The 22,053-nt window shown below is 43.3% G+C and overlaps 1 protein-coding gene across 2 annotated transcripts; it reads right to left on the bottom strand.

The window, feature by feature from the left end:
* Positions 1–720: 720 nt before the first annotated feature.
* Positions 721–21,629, bottom strand: ENTPD7 (ectonucleoside triphosphate diphosphohydrolase 7). 2 transcript variants are annotated; one of them, XM_042458227.1, is made up of 14 exons: positions 21,476–21,629; positions 19,690–19,792; positions 15,395–15,574; positions 12,300–12,350; positions 9,661–9,866; positions 9,321–9,471; positions 8,555–8,658; positions 8,162–8,218; positions 7,328–7,476; positions 7,079–7,245; positions 4,874–5,198; positions 4,672–4,757; positions 3,942–4,103; positions 721–1,799 (listed from the first exon to the last, which is right to left on the bottom strand). In XM_042458227.1, exons 2-14 carry the CDS (start codon positions 19,695–19,697, stop codon positions 1,571–1,573), a joined length of 1,875 nt encoding a protein of 624 aa, XP_042314161.1. In that variant the 5' UTR covers positions 19,698–19,792; positions 21,476–21,629; the 3' UTR covers positions 721–1,570. The 2 variants fall into 2 exon arrangements, with proteins under 2 accessions (XP_042314161.1, XP_042314162.1); XM_042458228.1 differs by lacking the exon at positions 12,300–12,350 and having other exon boundaries at positions 21,476–21,627.
* Between the last annotated feature and the right edge of the window lie 424 nt (positions 21,630–22,053).

The raw sequence follows: 22,053 nt of genomic DNA, 5'->3' as shown, positions 1-22,053 counted from the left end.
TACAAATCAAAATCTGACTGTGCTGTTTCTCATGGAAGACTTCAGTGAAGCCATCAACCTTATCTAAGCAAGTGAGACACTTTCAGAGCAAAAAAATGGAAAGAAGCCTCTCTCAAGCCTATTTTTTTCCAACCCACTACAGTATAAAGCATACTTTTTTCCTTAACCATGATACTAAATAGATATAATGTACATACTCATGTATAAGTCTAGAAATTTTGGTCAAAAATTGACCCAAAAACATGGGTCGACTTATCCACGAGTCAATGTAAGTCCTGTACTTGATGGTCACCTCCTTTTTCTGAGTAGAGAGGCAAAATGCAAGCACTTTGTCCATCCTGGGAGCACCTAAAAAGCAGCACCAATCATCTCTACTCTCGCATACATCCAGCCTTTGTACAATATTTTAGACAATATTTTAAAAATATTGTGCATGGGAACTATCAGAAAGCAAAGGTGCCACTATCTTGGCAGTTGTACTTACTGGAACATTGTAAGTTCTTTGGCATCATTTTCCTATGCTTTATCTTTTACATCCTTCGTTACATCCCCCTAAGTTTTGACCTCGACTTATCCACAGGTCATAGCAAAATCCATAATTTTGGTCCCAAAACCTGCCCTTGACTTATACATGAAGTTAACTTATAGTCGAATATATATGGATAATCTTGCTCCAGTCCATAGGCAAGGAACAATGTACAATGTGAAACAAGCCTTAGGTGTAAGTCATCAAGAAGCTCTGGCTAGCCAGATCAACATAATTTATTGCTACAGTAAATTGAATTCAAGTATTAATTACCTTATGGAACACAGCCCTTACAAAATTCAGGGCTAGATGTCACCATTAAAACAAAGTGAACCAATCAGAACATTCTACATTGCAAGGTGGTCTTCAATAGACTAAGAACTTCTGAAAGCCCCTGTTCTGGGGTTATAGCAGAAGGGTGTGTGTGTGTGACATAGGATCTGAAAACAGCCCATGTTCTGTGCAAATGTCATTTTGGATCCCACCACAAGTGGGACAAAAGGGAGACATAGAATAGCAAGGGATTTTTTTTCTTCCAAGGAATCCTGCATATATGCATTTGGTCCCTAAACATATCAGTGAAAAGAGAGGCCTATTCCTATAGCACAGCTTGAAGCACCAAATTAATGTGTCCCTTCCTTTTCTGGAAGATGCTATACCAGGTGCTTCTCTTTTCCTTCCTGAGTAAATCAAGTGTTCCTTGGTAACTACACTGCCTTTTGCCCTTTGGCAGGGATGGAGAAAGGTAGCTCTGATCCTCCCTTCCAGCACCTGTACTGTGATTATCCGCACATCCTGGGGCTTTAGGCACAGAGAAAACCTGTGTTTCAAACCCAAAGTTCATTGCAGTTGTGATGCTGCATTTAGTGGGACAGGGGGACGACAATGAGCAGGTTCTGTTATCATTCTGAGTGTGGGGCTAGGCTGGAGTGCTACAGAATTCTGGACAACAAAAGATGAGAGAATCACAGCTTTTGGCCTGCTTTAAAAAAACAGTGCCACATAGTACAGCACTAGAGAGTCACTGAAGAGGTAGCTTTTTTGTCAGGAGCCTGGGTCCTGTGCTGGCGACGGAACCACTTCTGCTAGCCACAGCAGGTCAAGTGAAGCTGAGTGCAGCTGCTGTTGATGGATGCGGCGCAGACGGAGGAGGTAGAGTCCAATAGCAAGTATCACCACAAGGATGCACCCAAAGAAGAGATAGTGGTTGTAGACAAAAGAGAGACGAAGCCAAGTGCTGTGAGGCTGACGGATGCTCTCTTGACGGATATCCCTGAAAATAGAAGGAAAGATTGGCTCCAGAGCTAGCAGTTATTTTATCTTGATGAAGCTTAAAGGTGCTTAGCAGAGGCTCACAGACAAACACTGATTTGGCAATCCCTTTTAATGACTTGGCCATTAAGCAGTGATAAAGCATCACATGCTTTTCTAGCTCTGCTTCTTAAGTTTTGGCTACTTAAGCCAGATGTTGAACAACATAAGAAAAGTAAGAACCCTGACTTCCACCCATTATATCATGACTAGGAAAAACTGTGGTCCTTTCTAGATCACACCTCTCAGCAGCCCCAGGAAGTTTGACCAATGGTCAGGTAATATGGAAGTTAATAGTCCATTGACTTCTGAACAACTCTGTTTGGTGCATTTGGGCTTTACTTAAAGCCTAAACAGGAGTTTCAGTTGCGTAGAGAATCATGGGTGGGATAAGGCTTTAGTACAACTTTTCCACTTGTTATATATATAAATATATTCACACAACATTGTGAATCTTCCTTCATGCCCCATTTCAAATGTTTCTGTGCCATACACCACCTGCTTCCCACTAACTAGTTCTTGACACAAAGTTCTTAGTAAGACTGGCTTCTTAAGGAGGTACAGGTACACATCCAATAATAGAGGTACAACTTGAAGCCCCAGCACAGTTTCTCTATTGTGATTTAGTCAGAAGGTCAAATGGCAACCTGCACAAAGGCAAAATGCTTCAGCTGCAGCAAACAACAGACAAAAGTCCATGCTAAAAAGGTAGATTTTGGGTGAGGGTAGTATCAGGAAACATAGCTGCAGAGATGTAGGTACACCTCCCAATACTCTGCGATTTTAATCTTAGAATTATTAAAACGATATCTCCAATCAAAAAGCAACTTCCTGTTCATGTAGGATATTTTGTTTTTCGGGGGGGGGGGGGCTATGCAGATCTCACTTATGCAAATTGGGGCTGCGGCAACCGCACACCATGGCCCCAATCTGCCGAAAGATCACCATAAAGCTGCAGCACCATGGCTATCATACCCATGGTGCTGCAGCTTTATGGTGCTCTTTCGGCACTGCAACTTGTGGATGCAGCACCAGATGAGTGCCATGATACTACGCGTTGTGTGGTGCAGCATCATGGTAGACAGAGTGGAGCCGGGGCATTCATCATATGGACACTATGCCCTGACTCCAACCCCCACCCCCAGGCTGGCTTTTCTTGCTGGTATGCACAGCCCCTGGATCTCTCATTTTGATGGGGCCTTAAAGCACACCAGAGATGCATCTGGCACTACTTTTTTTCATACTTAAAAGAACATTCCAAATTTTGCTTCATCTTTCTGGTCTAAAAGCCGCTTCAGATATTGTGATCTGAACTTTCAGCAGAAATTGACTGAGGTTCTCCATATTCTTCTAATGGTTAAGGATTAGGTGACTTGCCCACTCCTGTTACACAGCAGGGGTCAGGATCCTCAGGCCTTACAGGTATTAGAATTCCTCAGCCCCTGCCATCCTGGCTAGTGATGACAGAAAATGGGAGGAGCAGCTCAACATATTGGAAGACAAATTGGCGGGTTATAAACCGCCATAAAGTATGCGCTCCGCGCGTACTAGGGTTAGGAAGGGTCGTATTAGGATTAGGAAGGGTCTTACCTTCCTGACGGCCCTTCCTGCCAGTACGCGTGGACTTTATGGCGACGCCCATCCACATGGGCACCGCCATTTTGACGTCTTGGACGCTGTGCGTCCAGACGTGTCATGGCGGAAGTGATGCCACGAGGGCGCGCTCCGCCCCTCGCGGCGCTACTTCCACATTTCGAAAAGGAGCGCCATTTCGGAGCTCCTTTTTCGCTGCGCGGGGAAGCCTCGCGGTCTGGCCGCTGGGGCTTCCCTACGCAGCGAATGGCGGCGGCGGGAAAACGGCCCCTTGAGGGCCGTTTGTAACCCGCCTTAGTTCCCTGCAGAGGATATGTCTGTCTTTGCCTCCCTCATAGATACTCTCACACTTACACTCACACACTACTTCATTGTCCCAGGCCAGAGTCCTGTGAGTCTAATTCTTTACAGAAGTCATCACTGAGAAAGCCTGGTTCTGGAACAGTACCCAACATTCCTCAGCCACTAGCCTATACCAAAGAAAGTTACAATAGATAGCAACTTGCATTACCTGAGTGGCAGGAAACGGGTTTTATAAAGAATTGCTCCCAACGTCCACTGCACTTCACGGTCATATACCAACTGAGCTGTACGTAGGCCAGAGTAATCCTTGGGGAAATGGAATCCTTCATGCAGGACTTGGTGCATCCATGCAGATTTGAAGCATTGGTACCTGCAAGGGTTCCGTCACAAAGATGCTAGCCTGGAACTCATCTGGCTCATTAGATTCCCTTTAATTCCACAGTGTGAACAAAATCTCTTCACCATTCCAGATATCTGTACTGCAAGGAACCCATGGCCCTTCCCCAAATGCTGTTGTACTTCAAATTCCCTTCAGCCTCAACCAGCATGGTCAGGAATGCTGAGAGCTGTAGTCCAGCAATGTCTAAAGCAGGGGTGAGCAAGATGAAAATACCCAAGGCCATTTTGTGGCTTCTGCAGTTCCTACCTCAAGTTTGTATGGCCTGGAAAACTGGCCAGTCACATCCACAGAAGCTTTACCTGGTTTTTAAAAATGGTTTTCCTGAACCCAAAATAGGCCCAAGGAGCCCACCACCACCAATTGGCAATTACACCTCTTAGAAGCTTTTGAAGGTGCAAGCTAGCCAAAGAGTATGGGTGTGCCTCCAAACTCTAGAGGGCACGGTGCCCCCAACCCCTGAAATTGCCCATTCCTGGTTTAGTGGACTGCAGTTTCCACACCCCATGTTGTACCAGAAAGGGAAAGAATGGCTTCTTACTTGACACGATGCAGGTCTGCATGGGGTGAATACAGTTTGTCTCGGAACCTCTGTGTCAGTACAGACCAACTGAGACCACAATAATCCTGGAATAAAATGAATGAGATGGGGACAGGGTGAGAGGGAGGAAGGGAAATCAGCACAGAATCAGATGTCCCAAGAAACATATTTATGCAAAGATGATGACACAGGGCCCACTTACCTGAGCAGCACGTCTGAATGTGCGGCTTTGATATGGCCCTCCCAGGCGTAACACATCATCGGTGCAGTAGTAAAATTCAGAGAACCCGTAGAACTCGCTGTTTGTAAAATCAATTGGTGCCTGATAGGTGTTGCTCAAAGAGGCTTGGCTGCTGTTGTCTCTGGTCAGCAGGGGGCGTAGTTGCTCTGAACATGCTTCCCAGTCTCCTTGGCCCCTAACATGCAAGCTCTGGCCATTCTGGTCCATAACATCCTCCAGTCCCACAGGCAAGCAAGGGTCTAAGACAGGCACATTGGGGTTTACTCCTATCTGATCACCTTGCAACCTGCAATAAGAGTCCAGAATATAAAATCTGGAAAAGACAACAGCTCCAATGCTTAGATTATTTTGGGACTAAAACATCCAGAAACCCCCAATCAGTAGCCATTGGCTGGGGAATTCTGGAATTTGTAGTCACAAAATGGAATAGCTGTTCCTAATTTCAGGCAAAGAACAAGCAGTCAGAAGCAAGTGCACACAACACACTTAATATGAAATGCACATGCCACTTCCAAGTGCATGTACATGCAGGTGTCCCATTTACAGGCATCACTCTATGCTTGCATTAGGATCATTATGTCAAGGCCTGCTTTGTCTTTGAGCACAAAGGAGGGTATGAAGCTGAAAGTAGAGCACCTGAGGGTCTAGCAGGGAATGAAGCAGCAAACATACTGCTGTACCCTGCAGGAGGCAGCGACATCCATCTGTGGTGTACCTAGTAATAAATGCCACGTTGGTAGGACAGAGCCTGAATGCAAGGAAACTTGTGGCCTACCAAACTTTGTTAGATTCCAGCTTCCATCAGTCCCAGTCAAGTGAGATGTAGACCGACAGCCATGTAGGATTCAGAACCTGCCTTATATTTTGTTCTCTTAGAAGAAATGATTAGATGGGATTCTTCAGGGGCTTAACATGCTTTCAGGGAAGGCTAGATAGATTCCCATTAATAATACAAGAACTTTTTTCAAAAATGCAAAGTAGGAATCATATAGCCCACCAGGTATTGTTTTACTGTAACTCCAAGAGACATAAGTAATGGTGGGAAATGATGGGAGCTGCAGTCCAACATCTGAAGAGCCATGTGATCCTCACCCCTTTTAATTAACCATGTTACCAGGCAATAAAGCCTTCCCCCCCCCAAAAAAGACACACACACACAAAAAAAAGTTTGTAATCTCCCCTGCCACGTTGGGCAATTAAGAACCCTGCATAATTCTCCAGGAAAACACAATACAGGCCCCTTACAGACTGGCCAAAATAAAGCTGCTTCGAGTCGCTTTGGAGGTATGCTGTTTCAATGATGCATGCGTCCTAAGAGGCTGGAAGCCACGCCAAAGCCATACTCCAATCCTAAGGACTAGAGTGCAGATTTGGCACAGCTTCCGGACTCTTAGGACGCATACATCATTGAAACCGCATACCTCCAAAGTGACCCAAAGCAGCTTTATTTTGGTCTGTCTGTATGGGACCACAGTTTCTTACATGTGGGATATAATAAATGGAGAAGTCCAGTTACAGAAGGATGGTCAGAAGAACTTGGTAAAATTACCTTTTGGACTAAAAGCACCCCAAATCATCCAGCCAGCATGGCGACAACCATTGTGCTTTGGAAACTCTGGGAGTTGTAGACAAAAGAATTAAATTCCCAAGTTCACTAGCAATACTAAGACCAAACAGCTTCATTTATATACCACTTCATACTGAACTAACAGTGTCTAAGTGGTTTACAACTGTAAGCTAATTGCCCCCAAAGATCTGGGTACTCATTTTAGTGACATTGGAAGAATGCAAGCCTGAGTCAAGCTTGAGCCCTTTCGCTGGTATTGAACTCGCAATCTTATGGTTTTGAGTGAGTGGCTGCAGTACAGGCAATTTAACCACTGTACCACCAAGGCTGTTTGCAAAACAAATGTATTCCATGCTATGTTCAGCTTAGGTTAAGTAACTGCTGTGAGCATTTCACCACCAACAGCTGTTTATATGCAGAATTACTACCCTGCCTCACTTTCTCTGCTCCCACCTTGGTCTTTATACAGGAAGGGAAATGAGTACAAGTCATGTCAGCCCCAGGAGCGCTGAGAAGCAGCCAGAGAGACCGTTTCTATCACGATCAAGAGCTGCTTCTGGATATGACTTTTTGCAATCTGGAAGCACAGAGCAGGAGACCTGTTATAGGCAATGGTCCGATTCCGCACCAACTCTTCATAGCGTTGCCGGGCAAAGTTGCCCCCAAAGCCCAGGAAGGTGTTGACATAAACCCTGTATCCATGCTTCGTGTGCTGTGTATCACAACCTAGGTTGAAGTCAGCCAGCAGGCTCTTGGCAGCTTCCTCCTGAAAGAGGGGAAGAAAGACAGTTAAGGAACAATATCCAACCTGGACTACAATCCCCCTCAGCCCTATTTGATGTACACACCTGCTGTGGGGAAGAGAAGAGTGTGGAACTGGAAACTTCGTAGGCTATCTGTAGGGAGGCACCTCCCATGTCAAGGATCCCCACAGTCCTTTTTCGCACCAGAGGCTCTTCCTGACCAGCCAGGGTCACTGAAACCAATGCGTCTTCCTCTGCAGGGCCCACCACCACACAACAAAAATAATAATAAAAGAAAGAATGCTTTTAAGGTTTAGTAAGAGGAAGATGGACCTTGGGACTGTAAAGTGGTATTAAGGAAATTGACTGAAGGCTTTCCCATCCATGTCTTCTGTGATAATTGGGAGTGGGAAATGACCCCCACCATAGGTAAATATAGCAACCAGGTCCCCAAATCTACTGGGAACTGAATCCTAACTGCACGAAACATTTCTTCCACCAACAAGGAAAATTGGCCAGAGAGAAAAACTGTTTTCCTATTAGGCCAGGTATGGGGATCCAAATTTGTAAGAGAGGATTACCACTGCAGCCTTCTGTAGGCCAGGTAACATCAAGGGGTGCAGCCAAACCCCTGATGGAGCTTTTATGATTCCATCCATGGATCTGGCTATGCTCTTCAGCTTCATGTGGGAGAGAGGAATAAGGAGTGAAGTGCTCTCCACCAATGCCTATAAGCACTGGCTGAAAGCACAGGATGGAATCACTTCCTTTATTTTGGTAATCTGACATAGTAGTGACTCTTTTCCCAGCTACCTGGCTCAGAACAGAGCTCTCATGAGTTGGATGGGGAATCTCTGCTGGCTGAATTCAGACCATGAGTTAGAGATTCCCCTTTCCTGCATTAGATCCTTTACCTGCCAGGTTTTTTGCCAGTCTCACCTTCTTCGTGGTCAAATCTCCCCAAAACAAAGTTGATACCTATCCAAGCATAGACACCTGGAGGAAAAGACAGACAGCATAAGTCACCAGAATGCACAAGTTAAATTTGATGCAAGATCAACATCTTGAGAAGATCAGAGGAAACAAACACTGCCAGTAACAATGTAATCAGCTGCGGGTAGAACCTGCACACCATCTATAGCTCTCCTCATCCTGACTGCTCAGCTGTCATGTCACAGCAGGTTTCAACCAGGTTTCCAGGAACTAACTTCTAATCCCCCTGATTGTGGCCTTGATGATGCAACTGTATCTCACCATATGCCCTAATTCTGTCCACTATATTTAGCCAAACCCCCACAAGGAAGCAGCCAAGCTCAGTGTTCTGAATCTCACCTTCTTGCTTTCCTGAGATCACTTCCGCATGTGATTCTGAAAAGAGGAAATCAAATTCCAAGGGCACATCCCTCACCAGGTCTTCAAGAATGGCTGACTGTTGCCTGAAGGGATCCATAAGCAAATAAGTGTTTCCACCTTTTGTTTATTGAAATAATATGCTTCTCATCCCGCAGCTTCTGTCAAATGCAGAAGCTTCTTGTCAACTGTACAGCAGATTCTACCTTGTTTGAAAGAGCTGCCGCTGCAGGGACCCAGTTATACTTCTCCTTTGGCCTCTTATCAACCAGAAATTTGGAAACGGTCAAGATTCCCAAGCAGAGTCTGATATTTAGTTCCATGGGCAAAGGGGTTGGGTGGGAAGAGAGCTGCTGTTACTCAGGAACAGAATGGATGGGAGAGGGAAGAAACAGATCTGATCCCAGGAGCACAGCAACTGATTTAAAATGGCCAGCCAAGCCTTACAGTCCTAGTTTCTGTGATGTAGAGAGTCATCCCAGCACTCCCACTCCCTGAGAGACCCTGGCTTTCCTAGAATTTAGGAAAGGTTTTTGTTAGGCTTTTGGACTACAACTCACAGAGTCCTCTATCCAGCATGGGTATTCTGGGAGTTGTAGTAAAAAGCTTTAGGTTTTTCAAACTATGAACTTTCTCTTGTCCATCCCAAGGTGCAAGCTCACCTCCAGCCTTCTAGGGGCCCAGCACTTCCTGTTTCCTGGCTGCAAGCTTACTCTAGTCAGGTCTAAGCAAAATGTAAATCACTCACCAATCAGGCAGCAACCTCATCCCTGCAGTACACAAGATGTATAGAGGGGTCTCTTTGTGCTTGGCCTTGGGCACATAGGCAGCAGCAAAGCTGAGCAGAGGCTTCATGTAGTCACTAGCTTTTTCTGGAGTTTTGGCCAATGTAGAGATCCCTGCACAATGACAGAGGTAACAGTTGTTGGACTTCAACGCCTATCATCCTTCACTGTGCTTGGCTAGGACTGATGGGAGCTGGAATCCAGCAACATTGGGAGGGCCATACCTTCCCAATCTCTGGCTAAGGAAAGATGAGGAACAATGAGGAACTCCTGGGCACAAAAAGTAAACAGGAATATCCAAACCTGGCTTGATCTTCTTTACAACTGGTTCACTGCTGTGGTCTCGCATTTGCCGAATATCCAGCAAGTCATGGGGATTTCCGTTGTGTGGTGGCCAGAAATACACAAACACTCGGGACCCACTGCTGCCACAGTCAACAACAACTCCATAACTCAGAGATGGGTTCTCAGTGTCTGTTGCCTCCAAGGCTCGATACCGTGCTAGATACCTGCAAACAGAAAGGAGAAGATTGTGTCTGCCAAGGAAAGTGGTGGAGACCAAAACCAAACTCAATGACAGAACTACAGAAGAGGCAGAACCAGCCCTCCATGACAGAAAACTTTTCTATGGTTCTGGCTTGAAAAAAAATTAGGAGACTCAGAAGGATTCTTCTGCTCACAGAAATAGGTTGTGAGCATCAGTCTGAATGAATGAAGTTGGCAAAACCTAGCTGAGTTTGAAAACAATATACTTCCATGATCCCCCAGCAAACATGGCTACTGAACCCCAAGTGCCTATTAAATCTGACCAGAGGGCTGGCAAAACATCATCTCTGCACACCACAGGAGGATTATTTTATATGGCAATCTCAAAAAAGTGACTGGTGCATATAAAGGATCTGCTACATGGAATCTGATGACAGGGGGCATCCAGAGTATTTGGGGGAAAGATGCCTGCATTACTTCGCAGAGGGGAATAGACCCAGTTGAGACTTTCAGACCTTCATGGCTGGCAGCCCAAAGGCAACAGTGATAAAGTAAACACAGGAATGCTCACATAGAAGTATGGAATGCTGGGTCCTGTATATGTTTTAGACAATAATTCCCGTAATCCCTGGTCATGTTGATGAGAGCTAAAGACCAAGACATCTAAAGGGCCAAAAACTCTCCAGCTCTGCTTTACAAGAAATATTTCTTTATGTTACTTGTTCACTAATACATTCATGTCCAAGGTTTAGAACTTGGAAATGTTTCTTTTCCGGACTACAAATCTCAAAGTCCCAAGCAAAAAGGATCCGAGAGAATAAACCAAGTCATTAATGAAAGCAGAACACTAGTTTTACATAATAAGCATCAGTTCCATACAATAATCTCTAACCATTTCTTGTTGGACGATAGCAATATCTATGGGGATAAAGCACACGTATTGCTCATCCGTGAATATTCCAGACAATACTGACACAGCAGCATATGCGATTAGTTCCTCTACAGGCTTTTGTTCCTCCTTTTTGAAGCAGGATGAGAGCTCTTGTACTCAAAAGACATTGCCCTCAGATTTCTGGAAACCACAAAACTCAAATGGTGAAATCTAAATCTCTCACGTTTGCCACTGAGTCAGCACAATCAGAGAAGCAGCCCAGGAAACTACATCCTCTCCTACCATTACCCCAATCCTGTTGCCCTCCAGATTTTTTGGACTGCAACTCATCCCAACTGCAATAATGCAGTTGCACTTTGCCAGAGAAGGGTTTGGAGAGCCAAGCCTATGCTGGACAGAAGCTCATGACACAAAGCCTTTGCCATCCTTTCTTTTGCTTCAATTAACCAAAATTGGTGAAACGAGAAAAAAAAGGAAGGGAATCTGTGATAATCAAAGCCCAATACAAGTCAGGTTTTTCAGAGAAGAAAAAGTATTTAGGGGGCAGCTCCTCTAGAGTTCTCAGAACACCCACCTCCACATGACAGCCACTGTGTTCCATAGAGTATTGGGTTTAGGACCAGGGAAATAGATTCAAAACCCCAGTGAGCTAGTCTCTTTCTCTTTTCCAGCTTGATCTCCCTCACAGGGATGGTTTGATACTGAAGTAGGGACAGGCATTCATATTTGCCACTTTGGACTCATCAAAAGAAAGGCAAGAAATAAATGTCCCAGGCAGGACTAACCAGACTGTAAATTCATGAGGCAGCAATGAACATCAGATTCTAATCTGCACAACATTCTAAGTGTAGTAATTTTCTTTGACTGATAGTCTGTCTCTAGAAGAAACTTGCTTCTTGTCCACACGCCATTAAATTAAAAGAAGCCATGGATTCAGTGTGCTAAATTATAATATGAAAATAGTAACAGTTATCTTATTTATTTTTTTACACATATTAGTCTGTTATTAATTAAAGCTAATGTCCATAAAGGCAAGTTGAGAGAATCTGTGTGCATGTGTGTGCCTTCAAGTCACCTGTTGACTTATGACAAGCCTGTGAATTTCATAGGGTATAGGGTTTTTTTAGGCAAGGAATACTCAAAGGTGGGTTTGCCAGTTTTTATATACTTGCAGGAAAAGTGAATTGAAAAATAATTATCAACCTGTCTTTTAAAATGGAAATAATTTGTCTGAGTTGGTTAGCAAATGCAAATGACTCTTAATGGTCCATTTTCAGCTTGTAACAACTGTATTCTTTACTCTTACAAGAAACTGCAACTGGGGAGCATCTTTAGCATATGAAATAAAAGTCTGACTTTCAGAGGCAATCCTTTTGTGGGAGGGGAGAAGATAATATAACCTATTGAAAATTATCAGTTTTTATCCCTTTAGGTTTCAAATTACTGTCTGTCATGTTACCAACCAAAATATAACAAATATTAGTAACTTAGTAATCATAGTAATTTGTTTACCATGGTAACACCAATGAAGATCTAGAAATGTTAAAAAGTTTTTTTTCTTTACCTTTTGTTTCCTTTACGAGTCCCTTGCTGTCTCTGATGCCTTCCTATCTCTCTGGTGTTGTGAATAAAGATAAACTTCCTTTATTCAAGTAGTCTAGACAGATGTTATAGTGCAAATTAAAACCACCTGCATGTCTGCAATGCATTACACTTGCAGGGAGGGAGTATTAGGAAACCAGAGTTGGGGAAGGATCCCAGTCCAGAGGTGTAACAACACACATATTTCAAGAGCCACCCAGCCCAACCTCCACCCACAGATGGAATCTACATGGGAGCAGACAGTATGCTGTCAGTAGTGGCTGGTATCGCACAGAAAATTACAGCATTCTCTCTTCCCTCACTCTTCTATGTCAAGCAAGTGGGATTTCAGCTATCATAGCCTGACACATATTGCCATCTTCCCTCATTTAAAATCTCCCATTTGCTCACTACTATCATTGAATTACTTGGACATAAATACCTTATGTAGCACAGTGAACAAACCATGTAATTCAGGTCATTTCCATTTATGCAGTTACTCACACAGAGATTCTCCCCACACATCTTCCTTCAGAAAGATATCTTCCTTTTCCTGATCTACTCATTAGCTAGTTAGGATTTAGGCTCCCCGTGTATATGTAGATTCAAGCCATCAGTAAAATTTTCATTAGTTACAAGCCACATGTTTAGTTTGTTTTTGAGCCAGATTCAGTTCTCAGGAGAGCATCATTAGACTGAGGTATGGTTTTTTAATTACTCTGCAAATGAAATCTAATATCTAGCAAGTTTAGCTTTGGTGTTTTTGATATTTAAATATTTTGTTTGATAACCAAAGGCTGAATAATTAGTAAACTTGAATTGCCCTACATTTTGGAGCTGTTGTTCAGGACCCTGGACAGCTCCTTTAAGTTCAGAATGAAACTGGGTACAAATTGACTACCCCACTGACATGGAAGCCACCAGCTATCACTTCATGGCATACAATTCTTGATAGGAGCTACTGAATGCCTGAGGCCTAGGCCCAAGAAGTAAGAGTTTGTTTTTTTTTAAGAACAGCTAAGATCTTGAGCAAAGATGGTGGGCAAACTAAACCTCAGGAAAGTGTGTGTGTGTTACATCAGTGCACCTTCTTAAGAGCTGGCCTTGTATAGAAGAGAATCTGAAGAGCACTCTTCCTTGTACTGAAATCAGCTAAATAAAGGGGGAAATTCCTCTAAACAGGCAGAATCTCCCACACTTAGATCTTGGATATTTAGATGCTAGTGCTCATTTCATCTCAATAATCCACCAACTGAAAAGTGGGCCAGCACATTGCTTCCAACAGAGCAGCACTATAACCATGCTACCTAAAAGCAACAAACATTGGGTTAAGAGTTTGACACCACCTCTCCCTCCTCCTTACTAAAAAGAATGCAGACTTTGTTGGTGGGAGAATGCCATGTGAAGTCAGCCCATGTGGCTGCTTCCCACCACAGTTATCACGGCTCCCTCTCCTCCAACTAATAGTGATCTACCACTTTTTCTGAAATGCTTCATTAATCATATTCATTTTTACTAGTATTTTTACATTACACAATTCAGAACGCTCTGCCTGATTTTTTAATAAAGCCTGGGAAGAATGGCTGGAGATCAAAGGATTTGCCCTGCCTGTGCCATCCTCCTTCCCCATAACATAGGAAACCAGATTCTACTTTAACCATACATGCACATATTAATTTCACATAGCTGGAGGAGCAGGACCACATTCTGTCCCACTCCATTCATGCTCTTGTTTTAACCCTGCCTCCAACCTCTCTCACCATGTTGAGTATGGAGTTCTGAATAGGAAATTCTACTCCTGAGTTGGTGCTTGCACATCTATATTCCACATGATCTAGACACTTCACGTGGCTGGTGCCCATACCACATAAAGTTGAATTCAGACCTCTATGCAGGTGTCCTATTCAGGGCAAAGTTAAAACAGGATAACGACACCAAGAGGCATGGCCAAGAAATGCTGCTCCAGCAACATGCAGGTTATCTACATGTATCCTACAGGTGCCTAGGGCTAAAGCAGAATCTACAGCATAAACAATGGGGACTGTATGCTCAGAATACATTTGGTTCTGGTTAAAGGCTATGCAGTACTTCCTAACACTGAGGATAGAGTGCAGCACTTCCCTTTAAGGGTTGGTTTCTCTCTAGTCTGAATTTATGTTTCTTGCCTTTTAAAATTTATTTTCCTTCTTATTGCTCTTCTCCATTTTAGAGTTGTCAGAGACAGAAATAAGTTATACCATGTATTATCTATCGAAGCTGTGCACAGAGATATTTCTATGGTGAGACATCTATTTTTAGGTAATACTATTTACAGCCCCTCCTGAAAGGAATAATGGTTGAATTGCCCCTCAGAGCAATGTTGGGGTAGATTCTTAGCTAAGTACTTAAAGACTGCATATTCTGCAGGTTACATAGAGCCATTTTCCCTATAAGATGTGCATTAGTTGCTTCAGATGCTAGCCATTTTGAATGATTTGTTAAAACTCAGCTAATGTGTACATGTACATAATGGAAGCCAGTTGGTTCCCAGTGCTTCTGAATCAAGCAGACCTTGTTCCCTTGGGTTTCTGTCTGCTCTCACATCTAACTTAGGATACAGGCCTAAACACACTTAAAAGGAAGTAAACTCCACTCAACTCAGTGGAAATTCTAAGTAACTGTGTAAAGCTGGGAAACTGTGGTCCATCAGATGGTGGTGGACTGGAATTTCCATTATCCCTTACAACTGGCTATGCTGACTCAACCTGATGGATAGTGCAGTTCAACCTCTAGAGCAGCAGTTTCCAAACTTTGGTTCTCCAGATGTGTTTGACTTCATCTCCCAGAATTCCTGACTGTTGGTCAAGCTGGCTGGGACTTTTGGGAGCTGAAGTCCAAAATACCTGGAGGACCAAAGTTTGGGAATCACTGTTCTAAAGGGCTACAAATTTCCTAGCCCTGATATAAAGGTGTGTGCTGCACAATATGTTCCTACAAATATAGATGTCCACTCTGAACTGTTCACAGTCTGCACAACCAGATCACAAGGCATACTTGTTCTAGGACATCTCATGGTAGCACCGTGCCCTCCTCACCCACCTTTCAAACTGTCTGTCCCGAGAGTCAGTTTTCCAGTGCCACAGATTTGAAATTGCTACAAGTAGCAGAAGGCAGGTTCCAGTTAACAGAGCTAGCAGGGCCAATCGTTGGCGAAGACAAAGGCTCACTGAAGGTACTGTGAAGTGCCAAGATGCTGGACACAGACAGGAAAAACTGATCCTGGAAAAAAGAAAGGAAGAACAGATGAACATTCCAAGTCTGACAAGAACTTCATCAGTGTGCTACAGTTAGTGTCCAATACAGTGGCCATAGGAATGTTGAGTACTTAAAGTCTCAACCTCTACAAAGAAATGAACACAGCCAAAACTTTTAAGACAGGAGGACTGTTCTAAGGAAGCTGGAAATCATTACATACATTCAGGATATAATAAAGAGCAGCTGGCTTCTTAGATCTTTAAAAAAAGAATACCAATAACTTAAGGAAATGGTCTTGTCTCATTAACTACCTTACTTCTAAACAGGCCAGACCAGCTCATAATGTAAAAGGCTTGCAGTTATGCAAGCGTTTATTCAGAAGCACATCCTACTATGTTCTCTGGGTAAATCAGTAAGGCATAGGATTATAAGAATAACCCAATATGTAATTTCATGACAGCACAAGAAGAGTGTTGGGGACATTCCCCTCTCCCCACATTTCCTTGTCCTGTGGGTGAGCATTCTGTTATGAAGGGGATTGAATCCCCCCCCCATGCATTTCATGTGTAACTAACAAAGAGAAGAAAGGAATTATCAGAAAGCTTCTGCAGCCTAATAGCCACATTGCAAACTCACAGGGAAATATTCTAGGCTCCCATTATCCTGTGTTTGATTAGCATTGCTCTTGATCTTTGAACTTGTGCTGTGCCAAGGCGGTTTCTAAGAATTAATAGCTGCAGAGGGTAATGATGAAATGTTAATGGCAGATGTAGAGAGACTGTGTCTTCCAGCCTCTCAGTTGTCATGATATACAGTATTTCCCTCCTATCATGTGGCAGCACCAAAACTTAGGAAGGTTACTTTTTTGGACTACAACTCCCAGAATCCCCCAGCTAGAATGGGCACAGATAACTTTTTGAAGCTCTGGGCACTGGACAAAAAGAGAAAAAAGGAAAAAAGAGGCTGACAATTCTGCGAATTCTTTGGAGGCAAGGTGACTAGACATCCTCCTTTTCCTGGACATGGCCTACATTTCAAACTTCTGTCCAAGAGGAATTCTAAAATGTCCTCCATTTTTAGCATTACTAAGAAGACCACTGAGTAGCGTCATGTTTGCTCTTCCCCACTGAGAAATTTGATTACTTGGCACCCTATCTTTGCTGCAAATGAGGGAATAGCATGGGTCCTTCTAAAGTTCTTTTTTCTTGGAGCAACAGCAGACAAGACTTGCACCCAGAGCTCAGGGTGCATTTGACTCTCAAAGGGGAAAGAGGACATTAAACATGTAAGGCAATGGGTTCCTTGAGGACACAATGTAAATGCTGAAAGGATCTTTTCCTTAATTTCAGCACAATGAGCAAATGAAGGAATTTAAATGTAGATTCAGCCCAGGGTTTGTTGCTATTAAAGTGCAATTTTAAACCTTTATCTAGCTTTCAGTTCTGTAAGTATTATGCAAGCCACCAAAACATTCTAACAAAGATAAGATTAAAATAAATAGCCATGTTAGTCTGAAAAATCAGTATGCAAAGAGATCTTGTTGCACCTTTGAGACTAATTGTGCAAAAGAAGTTTGTTAGCGGTCTCTTCCAACTCTTATGATTGTACGATGCTAAGTCTAGGAAAGCTCATGCTACCAGCTTCTTCTTTTCAGTTACTGTATAACTATATATATTGTATAAGTCTAGAAATTTATGTAAGTCAAACAATTGACCCCAAAAAACCCTGCGTCAATTGATCCAGGAGTTGATGTAAGAATGCTATACTTTAACTCTTATTTAAAAAAGAACCATCCCCTGGTGAAAGGCAAGAGTGTAATCTCTCCTGGAAGCACTGACCCAGTGGCTTCACTAGGAGGATGCAGGGGGTGCGGACTACACCAAGTGACACCCTAAGGGGGGGTGACACCACTGCTCCCCAAACATCTGCCTTTTGGCAGAGAGGGGCTGTGGCATTTGCCCATGTCCCTTTCAAATGATGAAGAGATAGTGTGAGTGGCATGAGGCTTAGTGGGAGGAGAAAGGAGAGGCCCCAGGTTTTTTTGTTTTTAAATCATTTTTTTAAAAGATTTATTTAAAAATACTACATTTTACCAAATTTTTACTTCAACCACATGAAGTTATATATCTGTAAATACATCTAGACTGTATGATATTGTAATTTAAAAGTATAATTTTAATTTTGCTAGTTTTTTATGTCACAACTATTACTATTACATTCAGTGATATACGGGAATAACGATTTTTGAGTAACTTGAGTACAAAAAAAAACATTACCAAGGATTCTGTATGGTGTGGAATGGGAGGAGGTGGTCAAGGGGAGGCTGACACCATGAGTTACCGCACCAGATGACGGCAAACCTAGTGATGCCACTACACTGACCCCGCTCTATTCTCTCATCCATCCAGCCTTTGAGTGAGCACAAACAGTTACGCTGCTGGAATTTTGGCACTGTTTTCCTTTGCTTTATCCTTTACATACTTTGTTACATGCTCCTAAGTTTTACCCTCGACTTATCCAAGGGTCATATCAAAATCCGTAATTTTGTAATTATCCTTGACTTATACATGAGGTCAACTTACGGATGACTTATATATGGTAGTCTCAAAGGTCCTACAAGATCCCTTCACATACTAACCAAAAAGTTCATCAGAAAAATACAGTGGAGTACATAATACAGTCAGCCCTCCATACTTTATATTTTATGGATTTTTTTATCCATGGATTCAAGCAGCCACAGCTTGATAATATTAAAAATATATCTAAATTCCAGTAAGTCAGCCTTAATTTTGTTACTTTATGTAAGGGACATCATTTTACTCTGTCATTGTATTTAATGGACCTGAGCATCCATGGATTTTGGTAGCTATATATAAACTGTATGAAATGAATTTATATGTCTTTAGTTTTTATGTTGTAATATCCTGCATTTTTCTGGAATCTCCCTCCATTCTGTGGTGCCTCGCCAACCTTGGAGTTGGAAGATATCCTAAGGGCCATCCAATCCAACCCCATTCTCCCATGCAGGAACTCACAATCAAACTATACCCAACAGATAGCCTCTGTTTAAAGACCTCCAAAGAAGGAGACTCCACCACTCTCCAAGCAAGTGTGTTCCGCTGTCAAACAACTCTTAGTGTCAGGAGGTTGCTCCTAATGTTAAGGTGGAATCTCTTTTCCTATAGCTTGCATCCATTGTTCCTGTTCTACTCTCTGTAGCAGAAGAAAGCAAGCTTGCCCCTTCCCCAATATAACACCCCTTCAAATACTTAAACAGGGCTATCATATCACTTCTTAACCATCTCTTCTCCAGGCCAAACATACCCAGCTCCAGTATGTAGCACCTTTGAGACTAACAAAGAAAGAATTCAAAGATATAGCCCTGTTTGTCTGTAGAATCAGTCTGTAGAGCGATCTTGTAGCACCTTTGAGACTAAAGAAAGAAGTTTGCAGCACGAGTTTTGGTAGACTAAAATGCACCAAAGGCAGTAGACTGAAGTCGACCAAAGTTCATGCTGCCAACTTTCTTTCTTTCAGTTAGTCTGAAAGGTGCTACAAGATCTCTCTACAGACTGATTATACAGACTAACACAGTTCTGTCTTTGAATTCTTACCCAGTTTGTTGAGGGCAATTAGCTTACACATTGTAAACTGCTTAGGGAGTGCTTAAGTGCACTGATAAGCAGTATAAAAATGCACTTGCTATTGCTATATTTGAATATCCAGCTCTCCTCATAGAGCATGATTTCACCTTAGGTTCTCCATAGGTCTGAAGCGACTTGATGGCACACAACAACAGTAAGCAGAGCCTTCCTTACTGCCAAACCTTGCCTCTGTTTGAAAACCTCCACAGAACGATACTCCACTACAATCCAAGGCAGCATATTAGATTGTCAGATAGCTTACTACTGTCAGGAAGTTCCTCCTAATGTTGAGGTGGAATCACTTTTCCTGTAGTTTGCATCCATTGCTCTGTGTCCTGTTCTCTGGAGCATCAGAAAACAACCTTCCTCAGTAAGACACCCCTTCAAATACAGGGCTATTATATAGACCCTGAGAAGGCTGAAATGTAGGGCATGTCCTGTAAATGGAGGATATGTTTGGAGGAGGATGAAGGCAGAGGCAGTTCCCTCTCTCACCTGGCCATGTGCTCTCTGCGCTCTGCTCAGCTTCCCCTGCGGACTTTGGGAAGCAGTTGCATCTCTCACTCGCCGCTGGTCGACCCGAGGAGGACACTTGACCCTGTAACAAAATGTGGGGGAGGAAAATAAGATGTTACTACCGAAGCACTACTGAGCCTCCCCCTTCACTGAAACCGGACCAAACTGTTGTGGTTGTTGTGTACCTTAAAGTTGTTTCGAATTTATTTATTTCATATGTATGCTGCCTTTTTCCCAGAAGGGACCCAAGGCGGCTCACAGATTTTTTTGTTTTGTTTCATTTTTTAAAAATCTCAATACAGTTCAAAGCCTGTTACAAAATCTGGCACCCAGATTAACCGCAGGTACTTCTTGGAACGATCACATAACAACGGTTCTGAAGTCCCTCCACTGGCTGCCAATTAGTTTCCGGGCGAAGTACAAAGTGTTGGTGATTACCAGGAACAACCTGCCAGATGAGATCCACCATATTATCGCCTTGGAAGCCTTTAAAAAGGCTATTAAGACGGATCTCTTCCGGCAGGCCTTCCCAGACTAGGTTGGATCCATCAGATCCATTAGACTTGCCTCCCCCCTCTGCTGACACCCCTATTGCCACAGACACCAATATTGTTTACTACCATCACCCCCCACCCCCGTCTCCTCCCCTCCGCTAGAGGAAGATTCATTTCTTCCGCTTATCTGCCCAAACTTTTAATGTATTCCTATTGGATAGTTTTAAATTTTTTGATGTTTAATCTCTTTTTATGGGTTGGTCACTGTTTTTAAATTGTAATTTTTAATTGTCTGATGTTTTATTTATGCTGTCGGAATCCGCTTTGATTCCTTTGTAAAAAAAGCGGAATACAAATAAATATTATTGTATTATTATTATTATTATTATTATTATTATTAAAGCCCTACCTGGCTTGTGTCCCGAATACTTAAGGGAACGCCTTCTTCCATACTTTCCGTCCTGCACTCTCTTTACTTCAGTCCAAAAGACCTAGACTAGCTTCAGTTCCCCAAAGCTGCTCCGAAGGTCCGAACGAGGAGATCCAGCCCGTTCCCACTCTTACAGCCTTTAAGAAGGCACTTAATACGGATCTCTTCTGGCAGGCCTTCCCACTTTCCTCTCTCCCTGAATACAGATATGAATATGGCTCAGTCGTGATCAATGTCTCTCTATCTGCCCAGTTTCCCCCAGTTTTTATCCTATTGTATTTTAGTGTTTTTAAATGGTAGTTTTATAACTGGGATTTGGGGGGCGAGGGTGGGAAGGGATTAATTCTGAATGTTATTGTATTTTTAATGTATTTTTACTGTTAAATCATCTATTATTATTATTATTGTATAACAAAGTCGTGTACAAACAATATAAAATCTCATAAATAAGAGATGCAGCCATACTCTTTTTAAGGGATCTTGGACTTCGCCTCCCAGAATCCCAGACTGTTAATAATAACAATGATAAAACTCTTATTTATATCCCTCTTTTCTGTGACAAGGCAAGCAAAGCGGCTTACAGCACGTTAAAATCCCCATTTACAAACTTGTGTCCCCAATTCCCCCCCTTAAAAAAGGGTTAAACAAGTTACAATGAAGACATCTATTAAACACGCAATAAAAATACAGCGAGGACAGAGCGGTGGCTGATACATGATGCTCCGCTCTGGGCCCCACGACAAACTCCAACTCCCAGAATTCCATAGCCTTGAGACAAACAACTTAAAGCGGTGCCAAACCGGGTTATTTCTCTAGTGTGGATACGCAACCTTAGTCTTACCTTGGAGTTGCTTAAAGTGGGTCAGGCTGCGGATGACGGCTCTCCTGCGCTGACCAGCTGCTGCTGCTGCTGCTGCTGCTGCTGCTTGGCGGACTCTTCCGAATCCACGTCCCCCAGGAGACCGGAGTCCGCTTGCGCAGCAGCCAATGGGGGGACCCCGGGTAAGGCTGACGTAGCGGAACCCATCGCGCCTATTAAGGCAATTCCGCCGCCTCGGCCCCGCCCACTTCTCCGGACAGCCAATCAGAGAGACGCTCTACTTCTCTCCGATGAGGAAATCTGAGACTTCCCTCCACGAAGCCTCATTCAGCAATTCTAAAGATATACGTCACAAGGTCTGAGCCAATCAAGGGGGATATGTTGATTGAGGGGGCGTGTCCTCCCCGCCTTAGGTTATATCCGTTGCGTTGCGCCGCCGCCACTGCTGCCTGAGCCACGTGGCGTGACGGTCAGAGGTTCGATTCCCGGCTCGGTCGTATAAAGCCCACTTTGAGCAAATCAGAGTGACATTTAAGGGAAGGCAATGGCGAACCTCTGAACAAATCGTGCCGTTGGACTATGACCCTTCACGGATCGGC

This window comes from Sceloporus undulatus, chromosome 3 (genome assembly GCF_019175285.1).
Source record: "Sceloporus undulatus isolate JIND9_A2432 ecotype Alabama chromosome 3, SceUnd_v1.1, whole genome shotgun sequence".
Taxonomy (NCBI): Eukaryota; Metazoa; Chordata; class Lepidosauria; order Squamata; family Phrynosomatidae; genus Sceloporus; species Sceloporus undulatus.
The sequence above is the reverse complement of the archived record's forward strand: the minus strand, read 5'-3'. Positions and strand labels throughout refer to the sequence as shown.

Excerpts from the sequence above, each read along its gene's own strand:
- ENTPD7 (XM_042458227.1), bottom strand. Across the intron at positions 9,867-12,299 it reads ACTCGTAAAGGAAACAAAAG|GTATCTAGCACGGTATCGAG; the intron begins GTAAAGAAAAAA and ends TTCTGTTTGCAG. Across the intron at positions 7,477-8,161 it reads GAGATTTGACCACGAAGAAG|AGGAAGACGCATTGGTTTCA; the intron begins GTGAGACTGGCA and ends TGGGCCCTGCAG.